Below are 17,218 nucleotides of genomic sequence, written 5' to 3'. Positions count from 1 at the left end.
ACTCTAATTTTGAAAGGAGATTCTAAAATATAACATATTATGCCATCGGTAGCCGGTTGCGGACAGTACAACTCAAGTTAGGCAGTTGTCCCACCAACGGCGAGTGAACGACTAACTATCGGCTATTTTCTCGCTCAAGAAACGTACAATAGATATACTTTCCGTGTAAACAAAAGAGATGCATATACAAATAGTTGATCGCTGACTGTTCACACTGCCGGCGAGTGCTCGCTTCACTTGTTTGTTTTTGTTTTCACTCGTTTTCACTCGTTTCTAGTTCTAGCTCTACTCGTTACTCGTTCATCGTTGCCGGTGGGACAACTGCCTTTCAAAGATACCACGAACCGCTTCGAGAAAAGGTAGGTAGTGCCCTTGCGCTTTGCTTTACTCGTCTTGGCGTCAGATATGTCAAGCAAGTTCCACGTAGCTGTTAAAATAGCTTTCAGGGATTTTTTTTAAACGTTGCCCCACGTTAGGTTTTTCTCCTGTGTCGTGGCTACGTTTACAAACATACAAGTTCACATACACATGACACTCAGACCTCGGAACAACAATCTGCGGATCACACAAAAAGTTGTTCCGTGCGGGAATCGAACCCGCTACACGTTGCACGGCAGCCAGTTGCCCAGCTACCGTGCCAACCGTGCAGCCCCAATGCAGTTTGACCTGAGCAGTGCAAGAGGGACGCAGCTATATAGGTTGTATAGCTGCGTCCCTCTCGCACTGCTCAATGATCGACCATTCTGACACAATTGTAATAGCAGACTAAGGCCCCTGTACCTATGTCTATCTGCATGTTTGTATGCAATTATCTCGCGTTTGCCAAAACTGATTTTAATGCGGTTTGCAGCATCGAAATTTTCAGACTAAGGAGAAGGTTTTAGGTTTACTGCCAAACTTAAAAAAATAGAGGTTCGCACTTTAACTTTAGATGGCGTTTTCCGTTTTTTTTTTTATATATTAAAATCAGTTTTATAATCTTACCAATTATCGGCGTAGCAGAATTTTTTGCACTCTTCTCGGTTTCCGAAACTATTTCTCCCTTCGTTACACCCACCGTAAGTGTAGGAAACACACTTTTCTTTCGTTTGGTCATAAAAATATCTGAAAAAAATATTAATTGACTACAAAAATCTATGTTTGTGTAATTATAAGTGTGGGAGAGCCATGTTTCAGCACTGCTGGGCCGGCTCCACCGGACTACTACGGCCTCACAGAAAACCGACGTGTCACAACACTTGCGTTGTGTTTCGTTATGAGTGCGGTTATCGGAAGCCCAATCATTATTTAAATTCCTAACCCCCAAAAGACCGGCAACGCACTTTGTAACGATGAAGATTCTTGCTCGTTCTTCTACATTCGAAGCTACAATTTGGAACGAGCACCTAGCTTCACTGACAGTCAGACTGACGGACATTAAATTTGACGTTTCAAAAGTGCCTAATTCATAATTAATTGAAATAAATGGTTTTTCGAAAATTTCCCAGTGGTAGTACGGAATCTGGAATTGTGCCCAGTATATGGCAATAGGCTCACCACCTATTACATGGGACTTATAACCTAAATGGTGAAAAGTGGGTGTACATTGTTTAGCGTCATTACGTGCCGTAATGTGCATCTCTGCCTACACCTTCGGGGATAAAAGGCGTAGATGTCGTGAAAGTTCTCTTCATACGATGCGATGCCTCTACTGTTGCAAGTACACATGTATGTACTTAGGCTCTGGTGTCTACTTACTATCAGGCGGGCTGTGAGTTTTACAGCTTGCGATAACAATGTAAAACATATTGCCCTTTTTAGAGGAAGGAAAGTTATCTTTTCTTTCTTTCTTGTCTTTTTTTTTAAAAACGTTGCCCCACATTAGGATTTTCTCCGTGTCGTGGGTGCGTTTACAAACATACAATTTCACATTCACATGACACCCAGACCCGAAACAACAATCTGTGGATCACACAAAGAGTTGTTCCGTGCGGGAATCGAACCCGCGACACGTTACACGGCAGCCAGTTGCCCAGACACCGCGCCAACCGTGTAGCCATGCATCATCCAATGACTTCTCCCGCCTTGGGCGAGCGAGAGGGAGTGTCAGACTCTTACTGACTATAAACCACCCCGTTCCTACTCCTGCTTTCCAGACATCCGGTAACCCGCTAGGCAGTCTGCAGCTATGGGTGAAACATCATCTACAACACACTGACCTTTTCATTAACGCAAAGCAGGTAATTCCCCCTTGACCTTGACGTTCTTCTAAGCATCGTGGGTGTATTCCTGGAACCATAACGATTGTTAATTGGAAAGGGTGCCAACTGAAAACCAGTGCTGGGTACTTTCGGTGCCCAGCTCATACTGAGGTGGCAACCCTTTAAGCTTGGGCACGTTGCCACCTTGTTTTTAAGTGCACGAATGGGCCGGCTCGACCGGAGTGATACTACGGCCTCACAGAAAACCGGCGTGAAACAACGCTTGCGTTGTATTTCGTTGTGTGATTGAGGTTATTTAATTTTAAGGTAGGTAGGTTAATTTTACCTGTTTTTTTTTTTTCTTTTCTTTCTCTTTGGTGCATCGTGCCCGGTACCAAATGAATGTTTTTTCTTTCTTTCTAATTACTATCCTGTACAAGGAGTTAAGCAGAGTGGTGACAGCGGAGCAGAACGCATTTGTCACCCTTTTTTTTAACGGGGCAAAATCATCCAATGACTTCTCCTGCCCTGGGCGAGGCGAGAGGGAGTGTCAGACTCTTATTCACTAAGAACCATCCCGTTCCTACACCTGCTTTTCAAACCGGAGCCCCAGTAAACCCGCTAGGTAGTCCGCAGCTGCGGATCAGGCATTAGCCCTTCTGGACCCCATCTGTGGTGGTCTGACGGCTCTTCTTAACACGAGTGTTGTAGGAGCCGACTAAAAGAGTATAATATTCAGCAAACACCGGGCAGTGACGCTCTCTGATTTTTGAAGCCGGTAAACGAGCATACGTATCACCTGATGGTAAGCAATCGCCGCCGCCCATGGACACTTGAAACACCAGAGGCGTTCCAAGTGTGTTACCGGCCTTGTGGCGGTTAGGAATTTAAGGGTTGTTGGGGAATCGGGGATTGGGAAGATTAGGAAGAAGGACATTGGGCCTCCGATAACCTCACTCACCCAACGCAAGCGTTGTTTCACGTCGGTTTTCGGTGAGGCCGTGGTATCACTCCGGTCGAGCCGGCCCATTCGTGCCGAAGCATGGCTCTCCCACACTTAAATTTTGGTCAGCTATTATTATAAGTAAGCAAAATTATATTTACCAAAAACTGCATTGTAGTCAGCGACAATGCACAGGATTATTGATATAATATTCAGCAGCAAAAACATTTCAGGAGGTATGTGCGTTCTACTGATAGAAGTTGAGAAATTATGGTATATTCTTAAGTATTATTTTAAAAGCCAATCTTTTAAAGCAATTTGTTTTAATTAATAATCTATAATTGAATTATAATCAATTATTAATTACATAACAAAATTTCTAACTTTACAAACAATTAATTTCTAACTTTTGTTGTTTGTGATTACTTATTGTTAGATTATCTTACATTGTTTTTGTTTATTTAAGTTTAATAATTTTATATAACTTCATTGTATGCTCAAGATTTAAAATTATAAATATTTGTACGCCTAAACGGCATAACATGTAGCTCATATACCTATCCTACCACCATTGCATGTATTTCCTATGTGTAGTATCACTCATGTTAATGCAAATAAAAATATATTTATCTTTATCTTATCTTAAAAAAAAAAATACTGTCAAGTTGAAGTGGAAGTGTGTGACTTTAAGAGTGTGTTTGTGCGGTGGCTGGGCAATCGGCTGCTGTGCAAAGGGTAGCGTGTTCAATTCTCACTTTTTATGTAATCCACAAATTGGTCTGAGTGTTATGTGGATGTTTAAAAATGCACTTATTATACAGGAAAAAATCGTAATGCAAAATATTTTTTGTAACTTCACGCCTTTTATCCAACGAAGGGGTAGACAGAGGTGCACATTACGGCACGTAATGCCACTATACAATGTATACCAACTATTCATCATTTGTGTCATAAGACCCATGGGGGTTAGCCTATTGCCATATTCCAATCACAATTCCATACTCCGTGCTACCACTGAGAAATTTTCAAAAAATCGAAAGAAGCCCAGTAATACTTTGCTCAACCCGGGAATCGAACCCGAGACCCCTTGTCTGGCAGTCACGCTTATACCACTCAACCAACAAAGCAGCATTAATGCAAATAATAATTGATTAAAAATTTAATTATAAACGATTAATTAAAAAAGTGTTAGATTCGTTACCGCCAGCATTTGAAATTGTTTAAAATTACTATAATTTCACAATTTCATTCGTAAAACGAACATACCTCTTGAAATGTATATGCCACTGAATATAATTTTAATAATCTTGTTGATTGCCGCAGACCATAATGTAGTTTTTGGTAAATATAATAATTATTGGTTTCTTGTTTCCTTTTTTATGGTATAAGCTGGTAAACGAGCAGACGTATCACCTGATGGTAAGCAATCGCTGCCGTCCATGGACACCTGCAATACTAGAGGCGTTACAATTGCGTTGCCGGTCTTTTGGGGGTTAGGAATTTAAGGGTTGTTGGGGAATCGGGGATTAAGAAAACTGGATAGAAGGAAATTGGGCCTCCGGTAACCTGACTCGCACAACGCAAGCGTTGTTTCACGTCGGTTTTCTGTGAAGCCGTGGTATCACTCCGGTCGAGCCGGCCCATTCGTGCTGAAGCATGGCTCTATTACTCCCCTTCCCAATCTTCCTATTCCCCGATTCTCCAACAACCCTTAAATTTCTAACCCCTAAATGGCGGGCAACGCATTTGTAACGCCTCTGGTGTTTCAAGTGTCCATGGGCGGCGGCGATTGCTTACCATCAGGTGATACGTATGCTCGTTTACCGGCTTCAAAAATTCTCACTGCCCGGTGTTTGCTGAATAGGTAGCCCTTTAGTCGGCTCCTACAACACTCGTGTTAAGAAGAGCCGTCAGACCACCACAGATGGGGCCCAGAAGGGCTAATGCCTGATCCGCAGCTGTGGACTACCTAGCGGGTTTACCAGGGCTCCGGTTCGAAAAGCAGGAGTAGGAACGGGGTGGTTTTTAGTCAGTAAGAGTCTGACACTTCTCGCCTCGCCCAGGGCAGGAGAAGTCATTGGATGATTTTCCCCCTTAAAAAAGAAGGGTGACAAATGCGTTCTGCTCCACTGTCTCCACTCTGCTTAACTTCTTGTGTAGGATAGTAATTAACAATCGCTATGGTTCCAGGTCGGGAACCACGATGCGATGAAGAAATGGATAACTTTCGCAAGGAACCGAGCTGTGCCAAGTTTGTGCCAATGTTAGTATGTTTTATTGTTTTTTTTTTAAATCCGAGTATATTTGCACACATTCGGTTATTCTCCCCACTTTCACTCCCCACAACTTTTTAACGGCTTAACCGATTTTCATCAAACATGTCTAAGAACACTCGCACATAAGTCTTCTTTAAAACAAAAATAAACTAAATTGAAATCATTGCATGCGTTCGGGAGTTGTGATGCCACAGATAGACAGACAGACAGACACGTCAAACTTATAACACCCCTCTTTTTGCGTCGGGGTTAAAACGACGTTGTCCCACACTATGATTTTCTCCTGTGTCGTGGGTGCGTTTACAAACATACAAGTTCACATACACATGACACCCAGACCCGAAACAACAATTTGTGGATCACACAAAGAGTTGTTCCGTGCGGGAATCGGACCCGCTGCACGTTGCACCGCGCCAACCGTGCGTCAAGTCAATTGGTTCCTTGCATTTAAGGATGCAAGAAGATGACTCAATTAGTAGTTTAAAAACTTAATTATTATGATCGGCTTACTCACGTAAATGTCTGACGAGGAACTCGACTAGTTTCAAGCCATGCTCATATACAATCGCCGCGTCGTGTGTCGCGGAATGCTGCTCATGAATATGAGCCTCTTGCATGGCTTGAAACTAGTCGAGTTCCTCGTCAAACATTTACGTGAGTAAGCCGATCATAATAATTAATTTAGTATGTCTCACGAAAGTTACAATAAAATCATAGTTTACAAAGGTTTTTTTTTCAGGCAATATTATAAAAGGTACTATTACAACAAGAAAGAACGTGACTGTTTGAGTTTCATCTACTCTGGTTGTGGGGGCACTAAAAACAATTTCCAAACAAGAGCTGATTGTAAAAAGGCCTGCAAATAGTAATCAAACAGAAACTATGTTGTTGGTAAGTTAAAAACGTTTACACCATGTATCTAGGACCGATCTATAAAAGTAAGCGTCCACAGGCCAGCATCGTACGCATCGCACGCAACGGATTTTAGTTTGTCTTGTATAGAAACTCATACAACTGCGTCCACTGATCCGCATCGTACGGACCGCTCATCGGCAATGCCTACATGTGACGAGTACCGATGACGTCATACGGAATGCCGATGCCAAAAATCCAAGTTATAGTGGGATCGGCAATCCAATGGCTAATACTCGCGTCGGCAATCCGAACGCTGCCGATATAGTGGACGCAGTCTGTTTTTTTCCGTTTGATACGATCCGTTCGAAGAAGCGAATGCCAAACGGTGCGGTGCGAAAACAACTAACTATCGAAATCTATTGAAGTGGCTTGTCTGGCCAAACGCCCGTGAGATGCAATTTTTTATGGAGTAAGCCGATAAACGAGCACACGGATCACCTCATGGTAAGCACTCGCCGCCGCCTATGGACTCTTGAAACACCAGAGGCGTTACCAGTGCATGCCATCTACTGTCCGCAATCGATTACGGATAGTACATTTTAGAACTTACTAAAGAAATTGAAGCTAATTGTTGGTTTTATTAAGTTCATTAATAATTATTTTTCGATTTTCAGAACGATCTCGAAAATGATGTTAAGACCATTCCAAAATAAATCGGGATTAGAACCTAATTTGTTTTTTATTTTCTTAATTTTCCCAAAATACACAATTTGGATGCCCATAGGCCCGGGGTGTAACCTGATACCTTACAAAGTACAGCTACGGACGACCTAACAGTACCCTTAGTATGAGTTTGCTTTATGTTTTACGAAATTAAAACATTCATTTGACATTCGCGCTGGCCAATCGGCCCGTGTGGATTAATTTTCAAACCTCCTCCGTGTCAGAAGATGCGTTCGTTATATTTTTATAATAACTATTGTGAGACATACTAAATTAACTAAACATCATTGTTTACTCGTGTAAATTATTGGAAAAAAAGTTTTACTAGTTTCGCGTCACAGAGGGACTCTTCATCATGAGCAGCGTGCGCAGATGCGCCGAGCAGGAGTTTTATTAGTTGCATATAAGGTCTATATTGAAGGTGGGTGAAAAAGAACACTGGTGTCTTGTCTGTCTTGACTGATTAGAAAAATAAAAGCACAAAAATAAATTTCAAAATTATATTTACAACAAATCAACAAATTACAAAATTAAGTAACAATTTAATAACCTAAAACTCCATTGTAACCACACCCGGGAGCGGGAAGGCCATTTAGAGCGAAGTTGGGAGCGCCATAGCCAGGCAGAGAAGGTCCATAGACTCTGCCACCAGGAGCGACACCGTACGGACCGGCGGGAGCGGCAGGAGCAACTCCCTCGCTCACAATACCAACAGCGCCGCTACCGCAGCCGTAGTTAATACCACCAGCTCCAGCGCTGGCTAAAGAGCCCTCAACTGCCACGGCTCCCAAGAACGGCAGCTCACCGTTCACAGCTAGAGCGCCTTCGATAGCATTCTCCGAGAAGACTGTGATGCCAGTTGGTGCGATGGGAGAGAAGCTGCTCACTGCAAAGCCACCACCATTGCTGGGGACGAAGCCGTTGGCTGCCAGTCCATAGGCGTTGTTTCCTGAGTAGAATGGACCAGCTCCCAATGCTCGACTCAAAGCTAGTTCTTCAGCGACAACCGCGTTTCCATTTAGGCAGCCGACACCAATGCTTTGAGCAGATATGGTCTGGAAATAAAAAAAAGTGTTTTAACATCAGTAAAGGCGAAAAAAGACTGCCTCGTTGGTCGAGTGGTCGCAAGTGCTACTGCCGAACAAGGGGTATCGGATTCGATTCCCGGGTCGTGCAAAGTAATACTGGGCTTTTTTCGGATTTTCGAAAATTTCTCGGTAGTAGCACGGATTCTGGACTTGTGTCCAGGATATGGTAATAGGCTCACCCCCTATTACATGGACTTATGACACGAATGGTGAAAAGTAGGTGTACATTGTATAACAGCATTACGTGCCGTAATTTGCACCTCTGCCTACCCCTTCGGGGATAAAAGGCGTGACGTTGTGTATCTTTTGTTTAAAGGCGAAAAAAGAAATTGAAATCGTGTTCAATGAGTTTAAATGACTGAAAATTAATGATATGACTGCACGATCGGTGCGGTGGTTGGGCAACTGGCTGCCGCGTAACGGGTAGCGGGCTAGATTCCCGCACGGAGCAACTCTTTGTGTGATCCGCAAATTGTTGTTTCGAGTCTGGGTGTCATGTGTATGTGAACTTGTATGTTTGTTAACGCACCCATGACACAGGAGAAAATCCTAATGTGGGGCAACGTTCTTTACAAAAAAAAATGTGGATGGTAAAAACTAAACTTGGAACGGGGTGCTTTTTAGTCAGTAAGAGTCTGACACACTTTCTCGCCTCACCCAAGGTGGAAAATCCCATTTGATGATTTTCCATACTTACAAAAGATATCAAACCGCCGTACTCAGAGTCATTTAATGGTTACTTAACCCAGTCCTTAGCAATTGTTTTCGGAACAAATACGCTACTACGGAATAGTTTAAGTTATCATAAATGACTCTGAGTACGTCAGTTACAATATTTAAAAGAAATGACTTTTCTTACCTTCATTAGAAGAGCTGAAGCGAACAACAGAACAATCTTAGCCGCCATCTTTATTTTTTTATAGTAGTGTTGACTGTTAGACAAATAAAATTGAATGATACTTTTCAATCGATTTCTCTAGTTTTTATATAAAATTATTACATGAATTATTTTAATCTTTATATTTGTCAATGTATGTTATAATTTATTATAAGTATTATATTTTGCATAACCATCGACATGATTCGAAGAAGTGTGATAGTATGTTTGTAATAATTTGTGTGTATATTGAAATTTGTAATGATTAGATTACGAATAGGTATAGTAATGTGTGTATGTGTACTGCCTTGTTGGTCGAGTGGTTGCAAGTGCGATTGCCGGGCAAGGGGTCTCGGGTTTGATTCCCGGTAAATAACTGGGCTATTTTCGGTTTTTCGAAATGAGCAGTACGTCACCTTAGTCTGAATTGTGCCCAATTATGGCAACAGGCTCGCCGCCTATTACATGGGACTTACAACATAAATTGTGAAGTACATTGGCATTATGTGCGTTACAAGTGCACATCTGCCGGCCTTCTGGGATTAAAGGCGTGAAGTTATGAGTAGATTATGAATATAGTAATGTGTGTATGTTACAATTGTTTTTATGGTATAACCCGGTATGGCCGCTGGTCCAGGGTTTGGGAAGATTGGGAAGGGGGGACGCCATGGTCTTACTCCAGTCTTTGTTCAGCAGTGGACGGCTCTTGGCTGATGATGATGATGATGATGATAGCCCGGTAAACGAGCAGACGGATCACCTGATGGTAAGCAATCGCCGGTGCTCATGGACACTTGAAACACCAGAGGCGTTACAAGTGCGTTGCCGGCCTTTTAGGGGTTAGGAATTTTTGGGTTGTTGGTGAATCGGGCAATTGGGAAGATTGGGAATGGGGAGAGGCTCTGGTACCACTCCCGTCAAACTGTTTCTACTTGGCTGTCACTATATCATGGAACCTTTTGCGTAGCAATAAACGAAATAAGAAAATATATTTTATTATTTTTAAATGAAAAATGTTACAAAAATATAAATAAATAATATCCAAAAATAAATTAAACTTAATATCTATAAGGTTATTTTGTCATATTTAGGCACTCGTGCACATGGCACTGTACTGCCATTGTGCCAGAGATGCCAATAATATTGTGATGACGCCGCCAAACGGTTCATTGCCATTAAATGACAACTTACCAATCATTAGTACGCGACGTTTTACGGCCATTCTGCCACATCATTGGCATTTCATCACTGACACCTACTGGACTACCAGACCATTGGCCATGCGCCGTCTTTGGCATCACAGCTCCATTAAACCTTTGGCTTGGCATTGGCATGCCAGCTCCATTGGCCTGTCTAGAAACGCCGAGGCCCAAACCAATATTTGCCATACTCGGATTCATGAAAGCGTTGTTGTTTGCCATTAAGGGCTTATAAGGGTTGATTGGGTTCTTAGGGACCCCAGCAACCTTGGTTACTGTGTCTTTAACAACCTCAGACGCCTGACCTTCTACTTGGATATTGCGAGCTCCATTTGTAGATGTTCTGGGAATAACAGCTTTAGAAATACCTAAGTTTGTTAGCATAAAGTCGTTACTGCTTGGCACTATATGTGTACCATAGATGTTATGTTGGTTCGGTACTACTGGGACCCTTGTAGTTGTTTCAATGACTGGGCCAGGCTCCAATATGGGTGATTGGCCTTTTACTTGGGTATTGCGAGCTTCATTCACTGCTTGCCTTGAGATGCCAATGCCCAAACCAAGGTTTGCCATGCTTGAGTTCATAAAAGCGTTGTTGTTTGCCATTAAGGGCTTATAAGGGTTGATCGGGGTCTTGGGTACAGCAGGAACCTTGGCTACAGTATCCTTGACAAGATCAGCTCCTTGAGTGGCAATTTGACCTCCTAATTGGATGTTCCGAGCTTCTGTAGGCGTTCTAGGGATGGCAGTTCTGGACATGCCCAAGTTGGTGGTTGGTCTGATGATGACTGGCCCAGGCTCCAAAATGGGTAAGTGGTTTGATACTACTGGAATCTTTTTCGCTGTTTCAATAACTGGGCCGGGCTCCAAAATGGGTAAGTGGTTTGATACTACTGGAATCTTTTTCGCTGTTTCAATAACTGGGCCGGGCTCCAATATGGGTAGCAGGTTTGGTACTATAGGGCCTTTTGTTGATGTTTCAATGACTGGGCCAGGTTCCAGGATGGGTAGAAGACTTTCTAATTGGGCGTTGCGGGTATTGGTTCGAACTTGGTCTGTACTGGTCATGGTTGGTGTGTTGGTTGGGTGACTGAGTGCATACTGAAAGCAAATAAAATATGTAATTAGACACGTATGTATTTTATGCGGTATAAGCCGGTAAACGGGAGACTAAAGGGGAGGCCTTCGTTCAGCAGTGGATGTCTCTCGGTTCATGATGACGATGAAGCCGATAAACGAGCGCACGGATCACCTGATGGTAACAATCGCCGCCGCCCATGGACACCCGAAACACAAGAGGCGTTACAAGTGCGTTGCCGGTCTTTTGGGACTTAGGAATTTTAGAGTTGTTGGGCTTTCGGAAATTGGGAATTTTGGAAAGGGGAATAATTTGACCTCTGGTTACCTCACCTCAACCTCATTCGTCTCGAAGCATGGGTCGCCCACACTTAACGAATAACGATGGGCCAAAATTCGGCACAGAAAACCGATGTGAAACAACGCTTGCGTTGTGTTTCTCTAAGTGAGTGAGATTACTGGAGGCCCAATTATCACCCTTTCCAATCCCTGATTCCCCAACAACCCTTTAAATTCCTAACCCTCAAAATACCGGCAACGCACTTGCAACGCCTCTGGTATTTCGGGTGACCATAAGCGGCGGTCATTGCTTACCATCACATGATCCGTATGCTCATTTACGCATACCATAAAAGAGACAAAGATTATAAAATAGGAATAAAAAACCAACCTGTATCAAGCAGATTTGTATCGCAAACACAATAGAGGACACCATGATGACTTTTTAACCAAACACTCTATGTAATGATCTTACTACTACTTCTCACACAAGAATGATTTAATTTGGAATCAAAATGGTGTATTTATATCACAATTTCTTTAATCTTTATCAAGATTTTTCTCATTACAGTGATCAGATACTTAGATAAAAAGTCTTGTTATAGTCACATCTTGGTTCCATTGTAGATAGGTTTTTGGTTTTCTTGTCACGTAATTCATGTACGTCTTTTAAATCTCAAATATGCGTTGTAAGAGAGGCACGTTTGTAATGCAGATTCAGCAATTCAATGGTTGCTAGTAAATCTTAGTTGTAATCTTAGCGCTTGTTGTGGTCTCTTATAATAGGCTAGATTCCTACTAGTCAAATTCAATACTTTTTTCGAAATGTCAAAAACTATATTTTCTATGAACTTTGTATGAAATACTCTATTATGATGTCATCAGATTTTTACGTCAAATAGCAGACTTATTTCTAGAAAATTAGCTAGAAAAAATTTAAAAAATTAAGTAATTTTTAAAATTAGTAAAAAACAAACAGCGCAGAGTGTATGGTACCAATTGGTACCAAATGCAAATATTAAATCAAATATTTAATTAAAATAAATTACCTATTTATGTATGTACGTATGTCGTGGTGGCCCAGAGGTAAAAGTCGCCCGCTTCTCATGCATGAGGGTGCCGGTTCTTTAGATACCACTGACATACGATGAAGGAAAACATTGTGTGAAAAATTAATTATAAGTTTGAAATCGCCGTTTGAATTCTTTTATGGTATAAGTCGGTAAACGAGCAGACGGATCGCTTGATGGTAGACAATAGCCGCCACCCATGGTCACTCGAAACGGGTTATTGAGGAATCGGGGATTAGGAAGAGGGGTAATTGGGCCTCCGGTGACCTTAACACAACGCAAGAGTTGTTTCACTTCGGTTTTCTGTCAATTCCGTTGGTATCACTCCGGTCAAGCACCTTCGGCCCGAAACATAGCTATCCTATACTTAACTATCTATCATTCAACGTCTTCTATAGTTTTGAAACAATTTAATGCTAAATACCTTGATCTAGGTATACTTATACACTACACAACTTCTTTATATTCTAAATCACTGTTTCAGTATTAGGTATTGCTTGCAACTCCCAAACTGATAGTAGCTTAGTGAGTCAAGTCAATTCACAGGTAAAAAATAAAATAACGATATGAAGATAAAACGAAATAACATTTATTAATACATAATAAATAACAAATTATTTAATAAACTGAACCACAACCACCCATACCAAGAGCTTGGCGGTTCACAATACCATTGGTTAAACCAGCGCCGTAACCAACATTAGGGTAACCAACTCCAGCTGGGTAGGAGGCACCCGGAGCGACTCCTTCACTCACAATACCAACAGCGCCGCTACCACAGCCGTAGTTAATACCACCAGCTCCAGCGCTTGGCAGGGCTCCCTCGACTGCCACGGCTCCCAAGAACGGCAGCTCACCGTTCACAGCTAGAGCGCCTTCGATAGCATTCTCCGAGAAGACTGTGATGCCAGTTGGTGCGATGGGAGAGAAGCTGCTCACTGCAAAGCTTCCACCACTGCTGGGGGTTATAGCGTTTGGTAGTCCAGGGTTGGCGTACGGTCCATAGCCTGCTCCAGCTCTGTAGGCCAAGTTTCCAGCTAAGGCCAGCTCTTCAGCTGCTAAAGCAGGTCCAACGTTATTGATGGCTCCAATACATTGTCCAGAGATGAACTGTGAGAGAAATGGGATAAAATTGAGACCAGACCTTATGCAACACTAACTGCACTCAGAGACATTTAATGATAACTTAAATGATGACTTAAACCTTAGTAATGATTTTGTGTCGAAAACAGTCGCTAAGGACTGGGTTAAGTAATCATTAAAATACTCTGAGTACGGTAATAAGAATAACATATTCAGAAATCAAAAATTAATTTGGTCAGACTTCAGACTAGATCTGTACTACTCGGGTAGATTACTGACTGGTTAAAGATTGCTGTGTTTAAGCAACCCTGATTATTCTTTCAGAGCCAGACACAAATTATTTTGATGTCAGGCTCCAAAAATAGAACACAATTTCAAAAATAAGTGCGTCCAAAATAGATATTTGCTAATATTTTGACTGGTCGTTATCGTTAGTAATCCCTTAGGCAGAGGTGCACATTACGACAAGTAAATGAGAATAGTACTGAGAAATTTTAGAAAAACCGAAAAAAGATTTATGTTTCGTATCAAAATAATATCACTAGTCACTTAATCGTAAAATAATGATAGAAAAAAATATTAACCTGGACTAAGCAAGCCGTAGCGCAGAGAACGATGGTAATCTTAGCAGCCATATTTGGATGTATGTTCCTTTGGGTAATTCAAAGAACTGAATGATTTTCGAAGTCCAATAAAGAAGTATTTATACTAGTGAATTACTTAAATATTTAGTAATCATAATGTAATTGAATTTATTTAGTAATCGCTGTAATGTTTGTGATAAGATTGTGATTATTTTATTACATGTTACTTTCTTTGTAATTTGTATTTTTTGTTATACCCGGTTTCACGAATCTCTCCTGAATTTTAAGTAACCCCCTAAGCCTACCTTAGTAGGTAAAATTTAACAATATTTTGATTATATTCGAGTTCCTCGTCAAACAGTTACGTGAGTAAGCCGATAACATAATAATTAATTTAGTATGTCTCAGGAAAGTTATAATATAAATCTGGGGGCACGGTAGTGCCCCGAAGCCAAGCGAAGCGCAAGCGCAGAGGTGCACTACCTTTTTCTCGAAGCGCTTCGTCGTATTTTTGAACCTTCATAACTTGAGTTTGGGTTATACCAGATAAACAAAATTTTCAGGATATAATGTCAGTGGTAGACTTAATAAACCTCTAAAGTTTCAATTGCATAGCTCTTATACTTTAGATTTTATTGATATCTAAAATACCCCGATTTCGTCACTCACTCACTCACTCACTGATGATCAACAAAATTCTTAAGGTACTTCCTGAAGTCCTAGAAAACTGAAATTTGGTATGTAAGCTAGTATTAGTACCCAAACAACAAAAAAATCCTAAAACTTGGAACTTTTACCCCCCAACCCCTTAAACTAGGGGGTGAAAGTTTGTTCGAGACTTCCGCAACTTTTGACGCTAGAGGTCTGAATGCGGCCGCGGAGGGGTAAAAATCTGAAATAGAAACTTAATTCCCTATTCATGCTTGAGATCTGAAAATTATACACAAGTACATAGAACACAAACTTTTCATCAAATCAAAACATTATCCTACCCATAAGTACTTAGATATGAAAAATATTACTACACTTCACTTCGGTAAGTGTTTATTAATCAACCTATACTTTTGAACATAAGCATCGTAAGTATAGTATGCGCCAACGCCCGCCGCCTGCCCCCTCGTCCCCGCGCAGTAGCTAAAAATAATCGGCCCGTCAGCGAGCGCGGCACCCGAACGCGGGCAGACGCGCGAGGGCAGACGTCGTTGACGGTTGTCTCGTTGAATGAAAAATTTTCGGAATATTTCGGTGATTTAAAAGTTTGCTATCGCGGAGAAAAAAACCATTTGTCTAATATTTAATTGTTAGTAGTTTAGTAGGTAAAGGTTTAGATACTAGTGTTTTAATTTTCATTGATAAAAAGTATTACGATTACGTTTGCAATTTTCTTATAAATTTAGTAGTTTAGTAGGTGAAGGTTTAGTTATGTACTAGTGTTTTAATTTTCATTGATAAAAAGTATTAGCATTACGTTTGCAATTTTCTCACAAATTTAATTAAGAAATTCAAAGATTGAATAAGTAGGTATTTGCAATTAAGTAGTATAGGTTAGTAGGTATAATATGTTTATAGTTGTTTATGTAGGTACGACTTAGTGAGAATAATTTGATATACCCCAAAAAAAGAAAAAAAATGAGCGACAAAAAAATACTTGTATTTGTCGCTCATTTTATCTTTCTATCATAAGCAACCTACAAAGAAATGAAATCCCACAGAACATTTCATGTTAAATGTTGCCAAGATGATACCATATAGCTCGCACTGTTATCAGATCCCGTGTAGAGCAAGTTTCTAACCCTACATGCCCAGACCTAAATCGATAAGCCCTAATTTCACACTCAAGTTACGGGACGGACGTAACTGGCGAGTTTGCCGCACGGAAAGAGTTTAGAAGATTGAATAGATTTTTTTAGCTCAAGCCCATATGACGAATAGCAAAAAGTCCGTGCGGCCGACTCGCCAGTTACGTCCGTCCCGTAACTTGAGTAACATTTTGATTTTCACCAATCTAAAAATGTTTTTGTGGGTAATATTTTTACCTAGCTAGAAATGATGATGACCTATAAATACCTACTTATGAGTCGCCCAGAGGTCTAAGACGTCCGCTTCTTATGTATAAGGTCGCGGGCTCGGAACCTACCAACGGAAAGTACCAAAGTGACTTTTTCCGAGTTACATGTACTTTGTAAGATTATTTATAAGTAGATAAGTACACCATTAGTACATCTGCAATCGGAGCTGCGGACTATCTAGCGGGTTTACCGGGGCTCCGGAAAGCAGGAGTAGTTTTTAGTCAGTAAAAATCTGACACTCTCGCTTCGCCCAAGGCGGATAAAACGTACATCTGCATTACTTAAGATGTTTTTAACAGCAAATGTGATGCTTTTCCACCAAAGATGTGTTATGCTACGTTGCTGTGGATGCGTTTGGCTTACACGAATCATATTCATTGGTACACATAGCACTGGTAGACACAGATTCAACCAAAATGTGTTTTTTATTGTGAAAGATGTGTATAAGAGTGTTTTTCCAACAGATATGTATGATACGTTGTGGATAGGCTGTGGATGAGTTTGACTCGTGCAGCCACTTTTTGGCGGCATAACTTCATAGCACATCTTACTCGCACGGGTATTTAGCTTAGTAGCAGTGGAAATTAATGATCCAATGGCTTCTTTCGCCTTGGACAGGGTGAAAGGGAGTGTCAGACTCTTACTGACTATAAACCACCCCGTTCCTACACCTACTTTTCGAGCCCCTGTAAACATGCTAGGTAGTCCGCAGCTTTGGGGAAAAGCACCCTAATACTCTCTCTCGCTCCACCCAAGGCGGGAGAAGTCATTGGATGATTTATCCCCCTTAACAAAATGTAAGCACACTACTTATCAACATTAAAATGCGTGATTTAATAACAAAAAGGCCTATACAGATAAGACTAAGATAAGAATTTCAATGCTTTATCACACCATCTAACATATTTACTGAGA

At 41.2% G+C, this 17,218-nt stretch overlaps 3 protein-coding genes and 1 long non-coding RNA gene across 4 annotated transcripts in view; all 4 read right to left on the bottom strand.

Moving 5' to 3' along the window:
* Nucleotides 1-3,414, bottom strand: part of LOC118280115 (uncharacterized) — a 3,832-nt gene extending 418 nt beyond the window's left edge. Inside the window, exons 1-3 of the long non-coding RNA XR_007706735.1 lie at nucleotides 3,285-3,414; nucleotides 2,199-2,268; nucleotides 985-1,104 (exon numbers count right to left, since the gene is read on the bottom strand). This is a non-coding gene — a long non-coding RNA (uncharacterized LOC118280115). The remainder of the gene's footprint in view (nucleotides 1-984; nucleotides 1,105-2,198; nucleotides 2,269-3,284) is intronic.
* A 4,049-nt stretch (nucleotides 3,415-7,463) lies between these two features.
* LOC118279561 (chorion class CB protein PC404-like) lies at nucleotides 7,464-9,059 on the bottom strand. The gene is made up of 2 exons (XM_050702585.1): nucleotides 8,925-9,059; nucleotides 7,464-8,032 (listed from the first exon to the last, which is right to left on the bottom strand). The coding sequence occupies exons 1-2, from the start codon at nucleotides 8,970-8,972 to the stop codon at nucleotides 7,520-7,522; spliced, it is 561 nt and encodes a 186-aa protein (XP_050558542.1). The 5' UTR covers nucleotides 8,973-9,059; the 3' UTR covers nucleotides 7,464-7,519.
* A 1,056-nt stretch (nucleotides 9,060-10,115) lies between these two features.
* On the bottom strand, nucleotides 10,116-12,005 carry LOC126912099 (uncharacterized). The gene is made up of 2 exons (XM_050702530.1): nucleotides 11,889-12,005; nucleotides 10,116-11,242 (listed from the first exon to the last, which is right to left on the bottom strand). The coding sequence occupies exons 1-2, from the start codon at nucleotides 11,931-11,933 to the stop codon at nucleotides 10,130-10,132; spliced, it is 1,158 nt and encodes a 385-aa protein (XP_050558487.1). The 5' UTR covers nucleotides 11,934-12,005; the 3' UTR covers nucleotides 10,116-10,129.
* Nucleotides 12,006-13,134: 1,129 nt separating this feature from the next.
* On the bottom strand, nucleotides 13,135-14,285 carry LOC118279563 (chorion class B protein PC10-like). The gene is made up of 2 exons (XM_050702458.1): nucleotides 14,235-14,285; nucleotides 13,135-13,722 (listed from the first exon to the last, which is right to left on the bottom strand). Exons 1-2 carry the CDS (start codon nucleotides 14,283-14,285, stop codon nucleotides 13,186-13,188), a joined length of 588 nt encoding a protein of 195 aa, XP_050558415.1. The 3' UTR covers nucleotides 13,135-13,185.
* Between the last annotated feature and the right edge of the window lie 2,933 nt (nucleotides 14,286-17,218).

This window comes from Spodoptera frugiperda, chromosome 22, assembly GCF_023101765.2.
Source record: "Spodoptera frugiperda isolate SF20-4 chromosome 22, AGI-APGP_CSIRO_Sfru_2.0, whole genome shotgun sequence".
Lineage (NCBI taxonomy): Eukaryota > Metazoa > Arthropoda > Insecta > Lepidoptera > Noctuidae > Spodoptera > Spodoptera frugiperda.
This window is presented reverse-complemented; position numbering and strand designations above follow the sequence as displayed.